Source organism: Gobius niger (genome assembly GCF_951799975.1).
Source record: "Gobius niger genome assembly, chromosome: 23".
In the NCBI taxonomy this organism is placed as follows: domain Eukaryota; kingdom Metazoa; phylum Chordata; class Actinopteri; order Gobiiformes; family Gobiidae; genus Gobius; species Gobius niger.
The window spans coordinates 2,057,927-2,080,334 of NC_136874.1; the positions used below are offsets into that span (position 1 = coordinate 2,057,927).

Consider the following 22,408-nt stretch of genomic DNA (forward strand, 5'->3'; position numbering starts at 1 on the left):
ACCTCGAAAAACCACTGTCCACCTGCACAGATAATGTCCGTCTTTGAATCGTATGGGCTCCTGCAGATCCTGGTGTCGTCCATGGGGGTATAGTTAGAGATCCATAGGGCATGGCAGATGCAAAGAGAAGCCTCCAAACAGCAGTTATTTTTCAGGCAAGAGCCCCTTCCAAGCGTCCGGTGTGGAAGGTTCGTCTCCAAATAATATCCTGTGTGGCCATTGTTCACAAAGTGATAAACAGTAGCTCCTTTCCAACAATAAAAATTAAAATGCAACAATCGTAGTTTCAATACAGTTGAGACAACGAGCGCAGTGTTGTTGTGATGCCACAGACAGCGTGTGGAGGGGGCGTGTCGGAAAGGGTCAGAGGTTCTTAAAGAGACAGGGGCCTATTTCAAGTCATTTGCTACCGCCATTTTAAAAGAGCAATTTTATACAAGGCAGTTATTCTAATTTACTGCATTTACAGACCAACAGAAGGTTTCGTCATCATTGTAGTGTGCTATAGACTGGTGCTATGTGGCTGAAAAAAGCATAATACCCCCTCTTTAATTAATACATATATAAATAAAAGAACAACTTTTTTTTTTAAGGCAACAAATAATCGTTTGAATATTCGTGATTTCAATTATGACAAAAATAATCGTGATTATTATTTTTTCAATAATCGAGCAGCCCTAAATATGCACAGAATAAGCGTTTTCTGGGTAAAGTTTGTCCCTGAGCCCCCCCTAACCAAAATATCTCTGGAAAAAGTATCGTCCCAGCCCCATTAATTACACAGATTTGCCCAGAGGGATTTTGACTCTTGTTTAGTTAAAGAGTGGAATGAAAATAGCCCCTTTGTCTGCACATGCCCTGTGTAATGTTCCTCCCGTCTTTATCCGCTGCTGTCTCCCACAAAGGAAATGACCATATTTGGATTACAGAGACATACATATGACAGTAAAATGTGTTGTAAGTTTAGTTTTAGTGTGTGTGTTATTGTGTCGTCGTTAGTTTATTTCCGTTCTTCGGTGCTGAGGAGGAGCCGCGTCCCCTTTGGCGTCGGCCGCTCGTGTTATTTTCCGCTGTGTTTTCGAGGCTGGCACTTCTGTGAGAGATGGAACTGCGGTAACGGGGAATCGACAGAGTGTTGAGCGCCGCTAACGGATGATTGTGCGACGGGAAGGAGCGAGAGGAGGCGGGAGGACGGAGGGGTGTGTGGAGGGAGAAGAACAAGGCGTCACCTTTAACTGAATCATGTGTTTACAGAAGTGATGAGCTTCCTCGACTGACGACAGTGATGTTTATGTTTATATTAGAGCTGGTTCATAAATACATGAGCTCAGGACCAGAGGAGGCAAAGTGGAGCAGAGAGACTTCACTGCAGGACGGTGATTGGGGTGGGAACCTCCTGAGCACCTCATGATTCAATACAATACACCAGGGGGAGGCAACGTCAGGCCCGGGGGCCAAACCCGGCCCTCCGGCACAGAAACTCTGGCCCGCGAGATGATTATGTGAAACACTATTACACAAATCAGAGTTAAAGGAATAGGCCACCGTTTTTACATACTGTGATATGCTCTTACCTCACTTTAGACGTGTTAATATATCCCCGTCTGGTCTTTGTCCGTGCGCTCAGCCAGGCAAACGGAGCACATACGCAGCCTCTCCCACATGTCACATAGCTCCGAAAAAGCTCACGATAGAAGCTACCAAGCTCTTCCACATGTTCCCTATTTAAATAAAGTTACGTGAAGTGTTTTCATGCGAAGTATATTTACACAGAAATGTAGCATGTCGATTTTATAAGCAAATAAAAAGGGGAACTATATTGTGAGGCGTAATGATACAGGAGCACAGCGTCCGCGCAGTAACTCCTAAAGGTTATTGACAGAAGTGAGCGGGGGAAGTCTTTAGGAGTTACTGCGCTACTCCTTTTTATTTGCTTATAAAATCGACACGTTACATTTCTGTGTAAATATACTTCGCATGAAAACACTTCACGTAACTTTATTTAAATAGGGAACACGTGGAAGAGCTTGGTAGCTTCTATCGTGAGCTTTTTTGGAGCTATGTGACATGTGGGAGAGGCTGCGTATGTGCTCCGTTTGCCTGGCAGAGCGCACGGACAAAGACCAGACGGGGATATATTAACTCTGCTAAAGTGAGGTAAGAGCATATCTCAGTATGTAAAAACGGTGGCCTATTCCTTTAAATGGGAGAAATACTGTCAATGCCACCGATATTATAGAGTGTTTTGTATCATTTCAAGTGAAAAATCGTTTTTAAAAGTATAGCCAAGTTAATTTATTATTTAGTTAATGTGATTTATGCCTTTTGAATTGTCATTTGTATCTTGTCAATTTGGCACCTTTTCAAGACAGTGGCGCAGATGGTAGAGCGGGTCGTCTCATGATTGGAAGGTCAGGGGTTCGAATCCCACCTCCAGAAGGTGCACACTGTCGTTGTGTCCTTGGGCAAGACACTTCACCCACATTGTGTGTCTGCGTACATTGGTGTATGAATGGGTGAGTGGATCCTTGCTGTAAAGCTTTGAGTGCCTAATGTAGGTGGAAAGCGCTATATAAGTTGAGACCATTTACCATTAATGTCAAAAAATGTACACTCCAAAAAAGAGCCTTAAAATCACCACACGTTCACATTTTTTCTGCTTCTTTTTTACAAAAATCTCTTGTGGCTTTTGGGTCATTTTGATGGGCTGTGATATAAGGGTTTTGAGATGGTCATTTTTCCAGTGTGGTCCTTTACTCTGGGCTACAATCGGCAGCGTACACTGAAGAAATTCAGTGACTCTCATACTTAAAGGGGCTAGATGCAAGTTGGCCATTTTATACTCACTACTGCCACCTCAGGTCAGACAAGTAACTGCAGCTTCTATATTAACCTTGTGCATGACTGCATTTCAGACCCGAATCAACACCTTTCTGAGTGACAGTGCAGGATTTTAGAGGCAGTTGTGGTGAACAGGTCTGGGCTCATCCTACACATTAGGGAGGAACATGTAGGGGAGGAAAATACTTAACATTTTTAAACTCTGTATAGTCCCTTTAAGTATAAAATCGATGAACCCAAGCTTAAAGCATCATAAGTGTATTCATTTATTCACAGCTCAAACAACACACGCAGCATAAAGTAAAGCAAGTTTGACAAATGATTAATTTCCGTTCACATCTGACATTGCTTTTATGATGCAAATAAATTGGCACAGATGACGCTTTGATGCAGAGAAAGGGAAAGTTTCCCTTTGGAGTTTCATATATTATATGACCTTGGCATCCGCACAGTAAAGTGAAGATTACTGCGCGGATTTCGAACTACTCCCGGTATTATTGCGCCTTACAATATAGTTCCCCCTTTTATCCGCTTAGAAAATCCACATTGTTTAATTTTGTGTAATTATACTTTGTAGTGGAACACTTCACGTAACCATATTTAAATAGGGAAAACGTGGAAGAGCTTGGTAGCTTCTATCTTGACCTGTTTTGGAGCTATAGAGGAGAGAGGGAGAGGCTAAATGCTAACGCCGTCTGCGCTGTGTTTACGTGACTGAAGGCACGGGGGAAGATCAGACAGGTCCTATAGAACTCGTCAAAGCTCAGGTAAGAACATATCTCAGTGTGTAAAAACGGTGGCCTGTTCCTTTAAAGCTGCCTTGAAATGTTTTCATCAGTAGGTGGAGCAGTGAACTCTGCCCCCCCCCCCTCCCCTCACCTGGCCACGCCCCTCACTCCCCTCCACATTGTTTAAACCACACGCTGCTCTGATTGCATTCAATAAGCTACGGAAATCTCACATTCATCCACATTTAAGATCTGTTCAAAGTAAATATTTTTAGATTTACATTTATTTGTTAAACTGCAACTTTCATGAAGTCTCACTTTCTTGGCATTTAGAACATAATAATTCCATTTAGAAACTGTCCTTTTTTCCCCAACAACCCTTAAACGCCTCAGCCTCTCCTCTGGTGCTGCTTTGCTTTGGAAAAAGCCCTGAGGCTCCTGTAGATATTGGATTAATAAACATTTCAGCTGCATCAGAGCAGGTCGGTCATATCTTTGTGTAAACTTCAGTCATAATGCTAAACTGGGGGGGGTCTCGGCCGCAGTAGGCGCTGATATAAGTATATATAAGCTTAAAGAAAAATGTGGCTAATATCGTGCGAGCCCTGACTGAACGTGTGGAGTCGGTTTCGTGCCTGATTAAATGTGCTCTGCTTGGTGTAACTTCAAATGCTGAGCAGTTCTCCAGAGCCATATTGGCACGTCTGGGTATAACGTTTACAAATGGTGTTTTTCTCTGGGTAATTGCTGCTATATCGGCTCTAAAGGCATTCATTTGTACCTGCAGTGGCTTATTACCATTGGAGTAAAGCTAAAGGCCCATTTCCTGGACGTAAGCGCTGCAATTGGGCGGTTAATGGCGGCTCCGCTGGCGCAGACGGGAGCGAGCTCCAGGCAGCCTCTGTTTAAGCCGGCGGGAGAAGAAGCGGAGGACACTGGGAGGGGAGTGAGGGAAAACCACGGCATATACACAGATCAATCTGAAGCCTTGGTGTGGATTACTGACAGAAATGTGATTGTTTTCATTCGCCTGAAAATGGCCGTATTATCAGGGGAAAAATCTAAATAATGGAGCCGCTTTTAAATGTATGGTTTTATTTTGTTGATACGTTGGTTACAAAGATTTGCCCTGAGAGACTCAAAGCTTTATTAGTAAAAAAGACAATCAAACTTACAGGAGTAGAAATGTATTGTCCTCGTGGGGAAGTTCATTTCATTTGCAGTGAGTGGAAATACACAAGGACAAGAGCGACCACAGCAGACAGATCCCAACATGACAACACACAAAGAACAAACCGCGGCCCGTCAACCTCAGTTTAGATGATGTTCAAATCATTACCTACATTCGTATTATGCAAAATGGACTTTCTCAAGCTTTCCATCATGTTATTCTGTCGTTCCCTCATTAAAAACATGGCTGAAGTGTTGCCTTGGCACATTCACGTATTTTTGAGTAATCTGTAAAAACTCTGATGGCGGCCATTTTAGGGATAGGTTTGCCTGAGTCCTCCTAGGAACGCCCCCACCTCCTGGAGACGCCTCCGAGCTTTCGTCACCAGCCGAGTAACCAACCACTGCTCCTCAGCAGAACCCCCTCCCCACTGATGCCACAGACAGCGTGTGGAGGGGGCGTGTCTAAAGGCTCAGAGGTTCTTAAAGAGACAGAGGCCTATTTCAAGACATTCACGACAACCATTTTGAGAGAGACATTTTATACAAGGCAGTTATTCTGATTTACTGCATTTACAGACCAACAGAAGGTTTGGTCATCATTGTAGAGTGATATAGACTGGTGCTATGGGACTGAAAAAAGCAGAATACCCCCTCTTTAAAACCTTCTCTGACAGACCAGCTGTAGAGAAAAGAGAAAAGTCAGAATGGCGTGTGGCACAAATGACTGGCCTGGTCCTGTTTTTGGACAGGGCGGGGCTCCTGTACCTTCAACCTGAGGGAAGCAGCTCAAACTCTTTAAACAGAGGATGTTAGAAGTCCAGCTAATCCACGTCTGCTCCTCAAAACAAATCCACATGGTCCAAATATATCGATAGTTTCCTCTTAAAGGTAAACTCTTCATCTGAGGCTCCTCACGTGTTTCTGTTAGTATGAGTTTGTTGCTGATTTTACAGTAAAATCACCAGGTCCTCTTGCTGCCGCACCTGTCATCCTGTGCTTCCTGTTTGGGCCGAGTGTTTCCCTGGGTTTGACCCGACAGGCTCTGCAGCTGCACCGTCCATATGTTTTTCCAGACGGGACAAGATTAAAACGCACCAGAGATTATCGTTCGTTCGTTATTTTATTTTGAACATGTGAGCAACACAACACCTTTTACAAAATTTTAAACGTAAAGGCTGTTACAAATCAAAAAAGACAAAGCAAACTTGTCAGTTCCCTTGAAAAGCCAAATACAAATGCACATGTCCAAAAAGGAGTGAGGAGAAGTTAAACTTATTTAACCCCACCCCCTAGTTCAAAAACATATTGATAACATCATCATTTTCCTGTTCCTACATAGTTACTCAAAACTCAAAAGAAAATTGCTAAGTAGAAATAGTAACAAGGCACACACATGAGACAAATCACTTAATAATCTGTAAGTTCTGTTGTCTCATATTTCAAAAAAATGTTTTCTTTATATTTCTTCTTAAACTGATTCATGCTTGAGCACAGTTTTAGATCTGAGCTTAAATCATTCCATAATTTGGCACCAGTAATGGAAACACAAAAACTTTTCATAGTTGATTTGAACGTTTGTATTGTAAATTTATGGTCATCAGTACTCCTGAGGCTGTACACATTTTGTTGTGTGAGAAAATGCGTTTGTATGTTGTTTGGTAGAGTATTCTGCTGTACTCTGAACATTATTTGGGCTGTTTGATAATCTACAAGGTCAGTGAGTTTAATGACTTTTGATTCCAAGAACAATATGTTGGTGTGATCAAGATAACCAGATTTGTTGATAATTCTCATCTTATCGAGATCGACCTTTATTAAAATCACCATTAGATTGAATTTCGATTAATTGCCCAGTGCTAATATAGTTCAGGAATGTGACGTCATATCGCTAAGCATTATGGGATTAGCAGCAATTCTAGCCTAACCTACCTCTAACACCACAGTGTGTTAGAGGTGTTCAACAGCAGTAACTCTGCAGCTACTAATGGAGCTGTTCCACGGCTATTTTCTCCACTTTTTATACTGTTTTTAGCTAATGTTAGTCAATAGAAATGTATGTTTACAGCTGCAAAGAACTTCCTGAACTCTATTGAGGCAGATGATTATAAACTGTTGCCATGCCGACCATGTTACATCAATGGGAAATGAGTAAAACTATGAACTTTGCCTCTATCTTTGCCACTATCAACATGTCTTCATTAAAATCACTGTTTCCTTGGTTCATTATCACTTACAGCAGAAATAAGTCAGTGTTTTCAGCAGTCTTTAAATCTGTCATGATCTAAGAATCTCCTTAATCCCTTGAACTTTACACGAGTGGTTTGTATTTCTGCGTATTTCTGTTCTTCAAACCCTCAGTCCAATCCTCCTCCTGCGTCTCAACTCTTTTGTTAGATTCACGTCGACTTCTGTAAAAGTTGCTCTTGTTTTTTTTTGTAGCAAATCTTCCCTTTTTACTTTTTCATGAGGCTCCCGCCGCCTCGTTCCGCCGCGGGAACATTTCTAGGCCAACGTTATTATTACGACACGGAGTTGTTGTTGTTTTCTTTCTATTTATAAATGTGTTTTCCGCGGTTAGATCAGGTAGCACTACAGGGGGAGAGGATGCATCTGTGCGAGCCGGTTTTACCCGGCAGAGAACATGTTTTGGAGAAATGCGTTCGTTGTAAGAGCTCCCCACTCCGGCTCGAGTCCGGAAAGTACTCGCTTTTTCCATCTCCCGCCTCGTGTTTAACCAAAATGGAGGATGTCGTCTCGCCGTGTTCGGCAAACGAGACAAATCTTCAAATTACAAAGCGGCCGGGCTGATCCTTTTCTGAAGACGAGGCGCTGCAGGTGAAGAGGGGAAACAAATCTATTCAGACTGAGAGACATCAGTGTGAAGCTTTTCTGGAGATCACTGGTGTAAAGAAGAGGAAAAACTCATTTGTCTGAGCCTTCTTTTAGTTTTTATTTGGTCATATTTTAGTCAGCTTTACAGTAAGGATCCACTCTCTCATACACCAGTGCACACAGACACTGGAGGGTGAAGTGTTTTGCCCAAAGACACGACAGCGGGCACCTTCAGGAGGCGGGATTCGAACCCCTGAGCTGCCAATCATGAGATGACCCCTCTACCCTCCGCATCCCCTTCAGGGTTAGGGCTTAACCCCTTAACTCCCACCTCAACCGAGCACATTTTCTCCAGTTTGGCTTTACCCCAATCCAAAAGCTTCTGGAAAAAAAGCTGTGAAAATAGTGACAGAACTGAGATGAAAACAATGATGAAAATGTGACAAAAAAGTGAGAAAACCTTGACAAAAATGTGACAAAAATGGATTAAAAAAAGACAAAAAATGTGACAAAAAAATGATAAAAATGTGACAAAAAATGACAAAAATGTGACAAAAAATGTGACAAAAAATGACAAAAACTGATAAAAATGTGACAAAAATGTGACAAAAAATGTGACAAAAAATGTGACAAAAAATGACAAAAAATGTGACAAAAATGTGACAAAAAATGTGACAAAAAATGACTAAAAAGTGATAAAAATGATTTTAAAAAAAAGCTTCAAAATGAGTTAACCCCCCCCCCCCCCAAAAAAAAAAGATGGAAAAAAATCTGATGTGAGGAAAAAGATCCATTTAGATGAGTTTTGTAGATCTTAGCTTTCAAATGAGGCGTTACACAGGCCTACGGGATTTGGGTAAAGCTGAACTGGAGAAAATGCTCTGGGTTCAGGCGGGAGGTAAGAGGTGAAAGGGACTAGATGCAAGATGGTCATGTTATACTCACTACTGCCGCCTCAGGTCAGACGTGTAACTGCTGCTTCTATAACATGTAGGAGAGGAAAAGACTTCATATTTATAACTCGTGTTGTCCCTTATTAAAATGTGTGAAAACAAAAGTCATGTGTCCAAAGTTTATAAACCAAATGCCTTTTGTCGTTTAGTGAAAAATGCATCAACACAAAATGTAACAAAGTGCTGTCACTGGAAAACAAGGGAATTCATTTTGACACATTTTAATTTAGTTTTAGTCTTTTGATGAAAATGTAATTACATTTAGTCTAGTTTTAATCGACTAAAATGAAGACAAATGTAATCAACGTTGCATTTATGATTTTCATCATTATCATATTTAATCATGGCGCTTTATAAATAAAGATCTTCTAATTCTTAATCAGTTCCTCGGCTTCATGTTTCTGCTCCTCATGAACAAAGCTCAGCTGAGACTTTAATGATCTGAGGCTCTTTCTGACGGACAATAGAAGTCTGGATGATTTTAGTTTCTCCTTTTCATTTATATTTAGTCTAATTTTAGTCACAGTTTTAGTCTCATGAAAAACTAAAAAGTTTTAGTTCAATTTTAGTCACAAAAATATCACTTTGACTAAAATTAAGATTGAATATTTTAGTCGATGAAATGAACAGTGCAAAGGAGTGCGTGATAAAACTGCCTCCAAACAAGTATTTGGTATTGTAGCACAAAGTATTGTGATCCGATACTTTGTCCTGGTGTTTTACAGTCCCAGCTATCGCCCGATGTGCCCATAAAGGTCAATAAAGGCAGATTCCTCCGGACCTGAAAGTGACGGACACTTCCTGTTTGCAGAGTTTTTCTTATAATCTTCAAACCATAAGTGAGAGAGACTTTCCTTCTGAAGCACCGACTAAACATGGATGTTCTTAATAAATCAAATAAGGCGCCCCCTGCTGTCACTGTTAGACACAGTTTAGAAGCTTCATACACAGGATTGGACCGACTGGAAAACGGCCCTAAAGTTTAGTCCCTTTGGCTGCACATGTTTCTCCCGTCTTTAGCCGCTGGGAAATGGAAATTACAAGGCGGTGGACAAGGAAAGCAAATGACCATATTTGGATTACAGCGTCCTCTCGATCACAGCCTTTCCTGCCACACGTGGATACCAAACGTGTCAGTATTTGTGAATGAAGAAGAGCCGCCATGTTGGACTGAAGTGACCAGCGTGGCTCACAGTGAGGCTGAAAACTAAAAGCGTGGGTGCAGCTCCACGACGTGACTCCTGCTCCATCCGTCCACTTTATATTCCGCCCGTTTCCTCCGAGCGCCGTCTCCGTTTCAGCCGCTCCGCCTTATCTGATGTCTGTAATGGGCCGTGAAGTCTCGCCGTGTGAAAGAAACATCCCAGATTCACAGAAATGCCACGGCGCCAGAACAAGCCGGGATTAGCCGAATTTAAATGAAATCAGATACCGGGATTGAGCCGGGCGGCGGCCGGACGGTTCCGACAAGGCCCGTTTGAAATGTGGAGGCGATAACGGGACTGAGCTTTTCCTCCACGACTGTGAAGTTTCAGCGGAGTTTAACAAGTCCATGTAGAGCCAGAAGGTCCGGGGTTCGATTCCCACCCGGACGAGGCCTTCCTGTGTGGAGTTTGCATGTTCTCCTCGTGTCTGAGTAGTTTTCCTTCCTCCGGTTTCCCCGACGACTGTGTTAAATGAAAATGACTTTCCCCACGAGGATTAACCTCTTAACCCCCACCTGAACCGAGGGCTTTATCCAGTTCAGCTTTACCAGAATTCTAAAGGCAAACATTTGAAAGCTAATACCTACAAAACTCATCTCAGCTGATCTTTTTCCTTGCATTTGGGTTTTCATCTCATTTTTGCTTCATTTTCATTGCTTTATGGCACTTTTTTGTGGCTTTTTGTGTCACTTTATCTGCACTTTTTTGTCACTTTTTCACAAGATTTTTGTCACTTTTTCATCAGATTTTTGTTACTTTTTCATCAGATTTTTGTCATTATTTCATCAGGTTTTTGTCACTTTTTTGTCCATTTTCTTGTCACTTTTTCATCAGATTTTTGTCATTTTTTGTTACATTTTTTTGTCACGTTTTTAACAGATTTTTTTCACTTTTTCATCAGATTTTTTTCACTTTTTCATCATTTTTTTTTCACTTTTTCATCAGATTTTTTTTCACTTTTTCATCAGATTTTTTTCACTTTTTCATCAGATTTTTTTCACTTTTTCATCAGATTTTTTTCACTTTTTCATCAGATTTTTTTCACTTTTTCATCAGATTTTTGTCATTTTTTGTCACATTTTTGTCCATTTTTTGTCACTTTTTCATCACATTTTTCATCAGATTTTCGTCCCGTATTTGTGGCTTTTTTGGGTCACTTTTTGGTCGCTCTTTTTAACCTTTTGCAAAAAGCTTTTCGATTTGGGCAAAGCCAAACTGTAGAAAATGTGCTCGGTTCAGCACTGTGCTCCCATTATTCCCTCCGACAGGTAATGTGTGTGTGTCTCCTTTAACACTTGTGCATAATGAGCGATTAATTACTGATTATTTATTCATGAGCCTGTCTGTAAAACCACTGATCAATACTTTATCGACGCCTCCAGCGTGAAGTGTTAAAGTTAAAATGCAAACACAGTGTTGTTCTCTCAGGAGGGAAGTGACTGCTTATCTGTTTGAGATCGGCCTCATTAATATGCGTGATGTCATTAAAGTATCATTCCTTCATTTTAAAGATCATTCCTGAGCTTTGATGTTTTATTTCAAACAATAATCCGCGTGTAAAAGAGTCTACCTTCGCCGTTTTGTTCCTTAATCCCGCCGCGCTGAAACCAAAGCACTTTTTCTGTTCTGTTCTAATCCTTACCTTGTTATCTCCCCCCCCCTCGCTCTCCCCCCCTCCTCAGGATTACACGGTCACTCCACTCCACTTACGGCTAATTACGGCTTTTTAATTGCTGCGATGGAGGGACTTACAGCTCCCTCCTGTGTTGTGTTAGCGTTTTCTTCATTGTCTGCCACTTGAAGACTCTCCTCTGTCACAGAAGTCAATTACAGCCTTGGAGAGCTTCAGCAGGCCCCACTTAGACCCGCTTTAGTCCTGGTCTGGTCCTTTGTTCACACCGCGTTTGCTCTCGGCCTTCAGCTTTTTGAACATAATGAGACTTGTAGCAGACGACGGTCACATGCTCTGGTATGTGCTTGTTTGATTCCATTGGCTGTGGTGGTGTTTCCAGGAGCTTCTGTGACGTCCAAAGATCAAGTGTTGCGTTGTTTTTTCTCCAGGATCTCACTGAATACTTGTGTATCAGTGTGACGCTCTCTTCTTTGCGCTAGTCCTTCCATTCAAGTCTGTCTCTGCTTCCAATGTCTCGAGTTCATGTCTCCGGGTCCCGCACCGATGGTAAATAAACTTCTCCTGTATAAGACATCCAGACTGCTGCCTATTCTTCATCTATCCTCTCCAACACCATTGTTATTTCTCTAACAGATGATGGGAGAGTGTGACCACTGCACAAAGCCTTCTCCAGCACATCCCAAAGATCCTCAGTTAGGTTTAATCAGGACTCTGTGGCCTGAAAGTCCTCCTGGATCAATGAAGCATCCACCCTTCCTTCCTTCATTCCTTCCCTTTTGCCTTCCTTCCTTCCTTCCTTCCTTCCTTCCTTCCTTCCTTCCTTCCTTCCTTCCTTCCTTCCTTCCTTCCTTCCTTCCTTCCTTCCTTCCTTCCTTCCTTCCTTCCTTCCTTCCTTCCTTCCTTCCTTTTTCCTTGTGTCCTGTTTCTGAAACCTATTCACCTTATTCTGCCGAGCCATCGAGCCATCAGGGAAGAACAAACCCACTGATGGAATAACCAGGTTTTTCGGGACACGTCATTATTCTCAAAAATGGAAGATGATCAGGAAGTTTCCCCAGAATCATTTTCCAAATGCTCTGTTTACTCGGCGTTTTCATCGTTTTCTATTCTCTTCCAGTCGCGTAGCCAATTACAGCTTTAATGGCGGTGCGTTTGGGTGCGATCTGACAGTCTGGGAAATTAAAACTGCGCCGGCTAGTTCTGCTCCGGGCAAAACAAGTCACTGAAATTCATGGAAAACGGCGGCTTTTCGGAACGAACGCCGTTTTCACCATGAATGTGAAAATATTATTATTATTTTATTCACTCAAACTTGGTGCTAGCCCGCAGTTAGCTTTGCCCGTTAGCCTGTTAGCATTGTGGTTGTCTGGCCAGAGACACAGGGGGAGATGAAAGACCCCCAATCATCCCTTTAACACTTGTATTTCCCCCACAGGGACTACGGGAAGGATTTATTAAGATAAACAAGTTACTTAGTGCTGCTTTAAGGCGGGTAACCGTACCAATCCTACTTAAAGCCGTAACATCAGTAATCCAGCTGTTTCTTGCCTATAAAAACACGTCCAGGCTCAGGCCTTCATCCTGTCTCTCTCTCTGTGTCGGCAGTGCCTGGTTTTCGAAGACGCTCCCCTTGGGGTGAAGGCCGCGCTCGCCGCTCAGATGCAGGTGGTTATGATCCCGGACCCGAACCTGGACCGGGCTCAGACCACAGAGGCCTCGCTGACCCTCGGCAGCATGGAGGAGTTCAGGCCCGAGCTGTTCGGACTGCCGGCCTTCGGATAAATCACACAGAACCAGAGAATCATCGCTGCAGGTGAACGGGAAGAATGAAGTGTGGAGATTTGTGCATCAAAGTGACAGAATAATGGATAATGTGTGGTTTTATATCTTTGACATGTTAGTTACAAAGTGTGTTTCAGAGGGATTTAGACCTGGTTTAGTCTTATGTGAAATAATCTGTGAAAATGTTGAGAAAAGAGTTTAAAGCTCAATAAATCAGGCAGGAATTGGATACTGAAAAGTCTGTAAAGCAAAGGTCACATTAACCGGAAATTCTCCGACATTTACTAAATATTTTAAGCTTTGATGGAACATTTTAAAAGCCGTCGGGCATTTTGAAGGTTTGAAAATCCAGCCGTGATTAAAATAAAGACGTAGCACTGATGTTTTTCAGAGAGAGTTCATCCACGTCTTGTCTTAGATGAACTGTAGCTAACTTTCCTGACCGGGCGCTAACAACAACAACACGGGGAACCACGATGTAAACACAGTTAAAGGCTAATAATATCCTTCTCTCTCAGGACGAGCTCTTCTATTTCTCTCTTCCCTTTCTGTGCCGGCTCGTGGTCCCGTTCACACCCGCTGTTTCTTAAACATTACTTTAAAATTGAGAGAATGCAAATAATAAGCTCCACTTGACATTTAATACTGCGGAGCTGATGACGCTCTGAATGAGTCGTTCAGTCTTTGACGCACAAGTTTAGACATATTTCTGTAGCAAAATCTGTTCCTCTGTTCCGTTTGGTTTAGATCCATTTATCCAGCGATCCCGCAGCCTATAGTCTATGTTAATGTCTTAAAAAAATGATTTGATTAATTCATGAAGGATAGAAATGGCTCATGACGGATATTTTTCTGAACCTGTCCGTCAAAATGAAGGAGGGAAATGATCCCGAGTGAAGCCACTGCTGTGACGTGTGGCGTCTGTGGGAGCGACTAAAGTGAGGAGTTTTTTTTACAAGAGTGGAAAGAAAAGGCCTTAAAGTTTAGTGTTTTTCTCCTGTCACACTATACATACAGATATACAGATACAGATCGTGTCATAGAAGGGGGCGTGGCCTCACCAAGGGGAAAACAGAATCTTTTAAGCCATTTTCTTGTGAAATCTAACCTTATTTATCACATACAAATAAAGACAAGTCTAAATCGGGTCCATATGGATGTTTATTCACAGCAGATTGTTCAGTAGAAGTGAGTAGCGTTAGCAATAGCACGATGCTAACATGTAGCATCATGTTTACTGTTTAACCACTTTGCTCCTCTCCATGTCTTTGTATCTTTATTTAGTACAAAACTATATTCATAATTCAGCATTTGTTAGAGGGGGTATTCTGCTTTTTTCAGTCACATAGCACCAGTCTATATCACACTACAATGATGACAAACCTTCTGTTAGTCTGTCAATGCAATAAATTAGAATAACTGCCTTGTATAAAATGTCTCTCTCAAAATGGCTGTAGTGAATGTCTTGAAATAGGCCTCTGTCTCTTTAAGAACCTCTGAGCCTTTAGACACGCCCCCTCCACACGCTGTCTGTGGCATCAGTGGGGAGGGGGTTCTGCTGAGGAGCAGTGGTTGGTTACTCGGCTGGTGACGAAAGCTCGGAGGCGTCTCCAGGAGGTGGGGGCGTTCCTAGGAGGACTCAGGCAAACCTATCCCTAAAATGGCCGCCATCAGAGTTTTTACAGATTACTCAGAAATACGTGAATGTGCCAAGGCAACACTTCAGGCATGTTTTTAATGAGGGAATGACAGAATAACATGCATAATACCCCCCCTTTAAAGTAGTTTTTGAATAATTGGAGAAAGTTTAGATTTTTCTCCAAATTGTTTCCCCCTCAATTGTTTTCAAACATGACCATATATGGGCAATTCCAGAGGTGCCGTCTGCATCTACCGGCCGATCGAATGCAGATAAAAGCAGATATCTCTGTAACCCAAAGTCTGAGAGACGCCTCGTCTTTTTGGGAAAGAGCCCAGTTTAAAACGAGCCTCGGCCTCAGGACCTGAGGAACAGCCCTGGATCGTTTTTTTATATATTTTATATCTAAGTTCAGAACCATAAGAGTCAGAGACTTACCCGTTTTTCTTTTGGAATCTGCTGATTTTTGTCTTTCAAATGAGCTCCTTCTGAATAATACAGCCGTGTTCCTCTGAAACAGCGCCCCCTACACTTCATACACAGATTAAGACCAGACTTTGTGAAGAGTTAAACCTTAAATCGTATCATGTTTCTGCTTTTTGTGGGTCAGATAAACGTCAGTAATGATAAAGAAACCAGATGAAATAAAAGTCCTGAATGGAAACATCCGCCCGTGACAATAAAAAGTTCCAAAATGAAAGAATCCTTTGTCATTATTCCACAGCGATCGTTCCATAATGTGACTTCTTCCCTGGTCTGTTTCCGCTCTTATTGGCTCCCGCGGCTCCGAGTGTTTCCCTGTTCCTCACACTTATTCTTCTCATTAATTTTTAATCCGTCGTCGAACTCCAAAGTAATTAATCTGTGGGTATTTTTAGACGCGCTGGTGTCGTGTACAGTCGTGTAATTTCAGATTATTTCACACGCGCCTCACTGTGCCATCGACAGACCCAATTATCACCTCCACACACGCCGCGGGTCTGCTCTGGCTTTAGTCCTGCTTTAGTCCTGCTTTAGTCCTGCTTTAGTCCTGCTTTAGTCCTGCTTTAGTCCTGGTTTAGTCCTGGTTTAGTCCTGCTTTAGTCCTGCTTTAGTCCTGCTTTAGTCCTGCTTTAGTCCTGGTTTAGTCCTTGTTCAGGCTTTGCAGGACACACAGGAAAGGGACAAACGAGGCTCAACCAGTCACAAGTCATGAGAGTGAAACGTTATACACATATCAACCAATCAGCTGAACCCTGACCCTGCCCGAGCCACTGACCTTAAGGAGAGTGGGCGGGGCCTAATCTTAATACGTCTCTGATTGGATGGTTAATGTCCACCGTTTACCAACCATCCTAGGAAAAATATTTTTGCGGATAACATTGCGGATTTACAGACTCCTCCTCCCCAGCTCTGAAGCCTGTTCCTAAAAAGGGCATAGGGGCGGGATCTTCACTGTAAACTCCGCCCCCTTGTGTAACAGTCCAGCCCGTTTTCTTTAATTGTGACTGACCCAGCGTTATCAGGAGGAATATCAGCTGGAGAATGTTTAAGTTTAAATTAGAACCAGGCTTTAAAGTTGCTTTAAAAGGTGCAATGCTTTCCAATGGGGGGCTAGCGGCGATGTGGAGGTACTACAGCAATGGCTTGTACAATGACAAATGAAGTACTTTCTTAAAACTACTTCCTGGTTGAATTGCGTCACAGGAAAAACACAAAACTGTCAATTTGAACGTTGATTTGTCCAAAGTCGTTCCTGCTGCTGCCTACAGGGGGAGCTCAGTGTTTCAGAGCCCCTGTTTTATCCTTTTATAGACATTATTTATTTAAAAAAGTAAAATATCGGTGCTCAGGCCCCACATAAGAAAAGAACCAGACTTGTTCCTTTGGCAGTGAATTTAAATTAATATGAACTGTGGAGTGTTGATGTTTTTCTCTGGTCTGTTTAGTAGTTTTAGCTCAGTTTCAGTGTAATTTTAGTTTGCAAAAATACACTTAGTCCCTGATTTAGTCCCTGTAAAGTCATGTATGAACTTGTTAAAATTCCCCGTTTTAAACTCTCTCGCGCCTCGAGTCTCGGAGGCGTCAGAATCCAAAGTCCCTTCTGCAAAGTTTCACCTCGATTCCTGCCAATTCACAAAAACAAACTCCTGTCGACTTGTGCTTTTGTGGTTTAGGAGGAGGAAAAGGAGGGGAAGGAGAAGGTAAAGGAGAAGGTAAAGGAGAAGGTAAAGGAGAAGGGAACGGAGAAGGAAAAGGAGGAGGAGAAGGAGAAGATAAAGGAGAAGGTAATGGAGAAGAAGGTAAAGGAGAAGGTAAAGGAGAAGGGAACGGAGAAGGAAAAGGAGGAGGAGAAGGAGAAGATAAAGGAGAAGGTAATGGAGAAGAAGGTAAAGGAGAAGATAAAGGAGAAGGTAATGGAGAAGAAGGTAAAGGAGAAGGTAAAGGAGGAGGGAAAGGAGAAGGAGAAGGGAAAGGAGGAGGGAAAGGAGAAGGTAAAGGAGAAGGTAAAGGAAAAGGAGGAGGAGAAGGGAAAGGAGAAGGGAAAGGAAAAGGAGGAGGAGAAGGGAAAGGAGAAGGAGGAGGAGGAGGAAGAGGAGAAGGAGAAGATAAAGGAGAAGGTAAAGGAGAAGAAGGTAAAGGAGAAGGTAAAGGAAAAGGAGGAGGAGAAGGGAAAGGAGGAGGAGGAGGAAGAGGAGAAGGGAAAGGAGAAGGGAAAGGAGAAGGGAAAGGAGAAGGTAAAGGAGAAGGTAAAGGAGAAGGTAAAGGAGAAGGTAAAGGAGAAGGTAAAGGAGAAGGTAAAGGAGAAGTTAAAGGAGGAGGAAAAGGAGAAGGAGAAGGGAAAGGAGAAGGGAAAGGAGAAGGGAAAGGAGAAGGAAAGGAGAAGTTAAAGGAGAAGTTAAAGGAGAAGTTAAAGGAGAAGTTAAAGGAGAAGTTAAAGGAGAAGTTAAAGGAGAAGTTAAAGGAGAAGTTAAAGGAGAAGTAAAAGGAGAAGGGAAAGGAGGAGGAAAAGGAGAAGGAGGAGGAAAAGGAGAAGGAGGAGGAGAAGGAGGAGGAGAAGGTAAAGGAGAAGGAGAAGGTAAAGGAGAAGAAGGTAAAGGAGAAGGTAAAGGAGGAGGAAGAGGAGAAGGTAAAGGAGAAGGAGGAGGAGAAGGAAAAGGAGAAGGAAAGGAGAAGGAAAAGGAGAAGGAGGAGGAAGAGAAGGAGAAGGAGAAGGGAAAGGAGAAGGTAAAGGAGAAGGTAAAGGAGAAGGTAAAGGAGAAGGAAAAGGAGAAGGAAAAGGAGAAGGTAAAGGAGAAGGGAAAGGAGAAGGAGAAGGTAAAGGAGAAGGTAAAGGAAAAGGAGAAGGTAAAGGAGAAGGTAAAGGAAAAGGAGAAGGAGAAGGTAAAGGAGAAGGTAAAGGAGAAGGTAAAGGAGAAGGTAAAGGAGAAGGTAAAGGAGAAGGAGAAGGAGAAGGGAAAGGAGAAGGGAAAGGAGAAGGTAAAGGAGAAGGTAAAGGAGAAGGTAAAGGAAAAGGAGAAGGAGAAGGTAAAGGAGAAGGGAAAGGAGAAGGAGAAGGAGAAGGTAAAGGAGAAGGTAAAGGAAAAGGAGAAGGAGAAGGTAAAGGAGAAGGGAAAGGAGAAGGAGAAGGAGAAGGGAAAGGAGAAGGAGAAGGGAAAGGAGAAGGAGAAGGAGAAGGTAAAGGAGAAGGTAAAGGAGAAGGAAAAGGAGAAGGAGAAGGTAAAGGAGAAGGGAAAGGAGAAGGAGAAGGAGAAGGGAAAGGAGAAGGGAAAGGAGAAGGGAAAGGAGAAGGGAAAGGAAAAGGAGAAGGAAAAGGAGAAGGAAAAGGAGAAGGGAAAGGAGAAGGGAAAGGAGAAGGGAAAGGAGAAGGGAAAGGAGAAGGGAAAGGAAAAGGAGAAGGAAAAGGAGAAGGGAAAGGAGAAGGGAAAGGAGAAGGGAAAGGAGAAGGGAAAGGAGAAGGAAAAGGAGGAGGAGGAGGAAGAGGAGAAGGAGAAGAATGGGCTGCACCTGCCGGACTCCCGCTGCCCGGAGGTCAGGGCACAGCAGGTGGGCCGAGGACGAGAGGGAAAATGAGGAGGAAATGGGGCAGAAAATGAAAACTAATCTGTTCTCAAACATCACAAGAAGAAGAACAGCTCCTCCAAAACTCCCACAATCAGCGACGTGCGTTTGATTTCCTGTGACAACTTCCAACACAAACCTCTGCTGCGGCTTCTTCCTCCTCCTCTTCCTCCGAACCGCGAAGAGCCTCTCGGGACCTTCCGCTTTGCCGCAGCTGTACTTCACAATCGCAGTACTTATGAATACTTGATGCGGTCGTGACGGTCGGCGCGGCGATGACAAACGAGGAGGGAGAGGTTCTCACACGCAGGCGGCGGCTCCGGGCGCTTTATCTGACACGGCGCATCCGAGGCGTCTTCCTGAGGCCTGACGAGGGGGGGCGACACGCGGAAGGATCAGCGGCTTCTAACGAAGGGGGGGGGCGACACGCGGAAGGATCAGCGGCTTCTAACGAAGGGGGGGGCGACACGCGGAAGGATCAGCGGCTTCTAACGGAGTCCACTGAAGAAGAGCCCGGGTTTATTAGAGCTCTGATATGTGCTGTAGCGCCTCCACACTTTCCAAACACAGATGATTCAATTCCTGAGGATGTCCAAAAAGATCATCCGTGGCCCAGGGGGGTCAAACCCGGCCCTGCGTCATGAAGCCTCTGGCCCTCGACATGATTTTGAGGATTATTATTACCCAAATCAGGGATTAAATGCCTGTTAAAAACCCCTAATCCCAAATCTAGAAGCTTCTCGACTGGAGAGCTTGGCCAGTGTAACGCCTCATTTGAAAGCTAAGACCTGCCATGCTGATAGTAACTCTTTAGTTGCATTGTTGCAGTTTGTATATCACATTTTTTCTTCTATTATTTAGCACTTTTTTGTTGTGTTTTCGTTGTTTTGTTTGTCTTTTTGTTTTTTTCTTTACGCCAATTTTTTTTGCCCAATTTTCACTTTTTTTTTGGCCAATTTTTTCCTTGTTTTCCCATTTTTCTGCTTAATTTTTCCCCATTTTCTGCCACCACCAAAAAGAGTCTGAATCATCCTAGTATGGTTTAATGCCAGATTTACTCTCTACAGACCAGGTTCTTTTTCATCAAAAACACAAAATCTTCATGTTCATCCATTACTAAAAACTGTTCAATAACCCATTAGCTGCTGATTCATCTTTGCAATAATCGTGCACCTGTTTGTGAAGATCAGTGTTTCTGTCTCTAAGTGAAAGAAAACGGCTCAGAATCTGAAATGGGAAACAAGCAAATGGAGTTTTTCCTGTGGCGTCTCATTAGTGTTACTCTTATAAAACTACGTTTCAAGACTAATGTGTGACCGGCAGAAACGAGGACCCGGGTTCCTTAAACAACACCAGCATCAGGAAAACAGTTTAGGTTCTACAGGAACAAAAGTCATAGGTCTTTAGATCCAAGTTCTGATGCTGCTGGTCCAGGGACGGCAGTAAAATAAGAGACTTGGTTGGTTCAGCTCAAATGAATGATTTTTGCACCATTTTCTCCCCACAATTTTTGTCAATTTTTATTGATTATTTTTCCCATTATTTTTGCCCAATTTTCCAATATTTTTGGCCAATTTTTTTTCCATTTTTCTGCTTATTTTCCCCCCATTTTAACCCCTTAACTCCCACCTGAACCGAGCACATTTTCTCCAGTTTGGCTTTACCCCAATCCAAAAGCTTCTGGAAAAAAGGTGTGAAAAACGCAACAAAACTGAGACGAAAACAATGATGGAAATGTGACAAAAAAGTGAGAAAACTTTGACAAAAAAGTGACGAAAAAAAAGACAAAAAAAGCAACAAAAAAGACAAAAAATAAGACAAAAAAAATTACCAAAATTAGACAAAAAATTACAAAAATAAGAAAAATAAGAAAAAAAATGACAAAAAAATTGACAAAAAAGTTACAAAAATGAGTTGACCCCCCCCAAAAAAAAATGGGAAAAAAAATGTGATGACGTGAGGAAAAAGATCCATTTAGATGAGTTTTGTAGATCTTAGCTTTCAAATGAGGCGTTACATTGGCCTACAGGATTTGGGTAAAGCTGAACTGGAGAAAATGCTCTGGGTTCAGGCGGGAGTTAAGAGGTTAAACAGTAAGATTTCCCCAATTTTTTCCAATTTATTCCCAACTTTCCTTAATTTTTGCCTCAATTCCTCCCATTTTTCACACATGTCTTGACATCTTCCGCACATTATTGCTCTGTTTTCTGTTTCCCGATCCCGATGTGTTTCCGGGATGGATCGACGGCGTCTCCTCGGATGAACTGGGAGCGTTTTCCAGTATGTTCCAGCGTAAACGTATCGACATCATCGACAGCCGTTTGAAGCGTCTCTCAGGAGTAAACACTCCGGCTCCTCTCGCTCTGGCTCGGGCCCCGCAGCTGTCCTCACCTCCTATCAATTATTAAAGCAACGTTGTCCCATTGACTTGTCTGTGATACATTCAGGCGCCCTGGGACGTATCGACCGCGCGGTTACAGCAGTATTTGTTTTCTATTACCTCCGCTGAACCTGATCGCGGAGAAACCAGGCTGCGTCGTGTTCCGGGGGTTCAAAGGGTCTGTACGGGCGTTTAAAGCCACACGGCGGAACATTTACCGGGGTGTCTGAGGAGGGGGCGGGGTGTCTGAGGAGGGGCCGGAGTGTCTGAGGAGGGGCCGGAGTGTCTGAGGAGGGGCCGGAGTGTCTGAGGAGGGGCCGGAGTGTCTGAGGAGGGGCCGGGGTGTCTGAGGAGGGGCCGGGGTGTCTGAGGAGGGGCCGGGGTGTCTGAGGAGGGGCCGGAGTGTCTGAGGAGGGGCCGGGGTGTCTGAGGAGGGGGCGGGGTGTCTGAGGAGGGGGCGGGGTGTCTGAGGAGGGGGCGGGGTGTCTGAGGAGGGGCCGGGGTGTCTGAGGAGGGGGCGGAGTGTCTGAGGAGGGGCCGGGGTGTCTGAGGAGGGGCGGGAGTGTCTGAGGAGGGGGCGGAGTGTCTGAGGAGGGGGCGGAGTGTCTGAGGAGGGGCCGGAGTGTCTGAGGAGGGGGCGGGGTGTCTGAGGAGGGGGCGGGGTGTCTGAGGAGGGGGCGGGGTGTCTGAGGAGGGGGCGGGGTGTCTATATCAGACCTACTCAATAGGCGGCCCGCGGGCCAGTTCCGGCCTGCCAACCAATTAAATCTGGCCCGCGCCTCATTTTCCATAAGAATATCTATTTTTTGGCATCATCCCGGCCGTGTTCGCGGCGGAATGGCGCTGCTTTGCGTAGCAGTGCCTGCAGCCTCGCTAGCGTCTCTCCTACAGCGCGGCTCAAATGAAAACATGGCTCTTTAAAACGGTGTAAACTGAGTGAACAGGGCTAATCGTTGGACGGACTGTCGGGTTTTCTAAACCGAAGCACAAGGACAGTGTGCAGCGTGTTTTTGTTGTTTGGATTATCCCACGCAGAAGCAGCGCTCTTCCCGCCCCGCGGCAGATGACCACATGTTTCCCTGTCGTCTTCATCGTTACAAAGGGCTTGACCAGCGACTGTCAGGTCAGAAACACCAGCTCAGTTGTGGATGTTTGAAAAGCGGACGATGAAGCTGATGGTGCGTGAGTTTTGGATCAGTGT

At 43.7% G+C, this 22,408-nt stretch overlaps 1 protein-coding gene and 1 long non-coding RNA gene across 4 annotated transcripts in view; one reads left to right on the forward strand and one right to left on the reverse strand.

Moving 5' to 3' along the window:
• The window catches only part of pudp (pseudouridine 5'-phosphatase), a 312,024-nt gene that overhangs the window by 21,607 nt on the left and 268,009 nt on the right, over positions 1-22,408 (forward strand). For 2 of the 3 annotated variants that reach the window (XM_079582081.1, XM_079582083.1), the window contains exon 4: positions 12,971-13,181. In XM_079582081.1, the coding sequence (XP_079438207.1) occupies positions 12,971-13,147 (177 nt within the window). In that variant the 3' untranslated portion in view covers positions 13,148-13,181. Of the gene's footprint in view, positions 1-12,970; positions 13,182-22,408 lie in introns of those variants that run through there. The other variant, XM_079582082.1, reaches the window with a different exon arrangement.
• The window catches only part of LOC306982236, a 173,021-nt gene continuing 151,428 nt past the window's right edge, over positions 816-22,408 (reverse strand). The window contains exon 3 of the long non-coding RNA XR_013794179.1: positions 816-847. This is a non-coding gene — a long non-coding RNA (uncharacterized lncRNA). The remainder of the gene's footprint in view (positions 848-22,408) is intronic.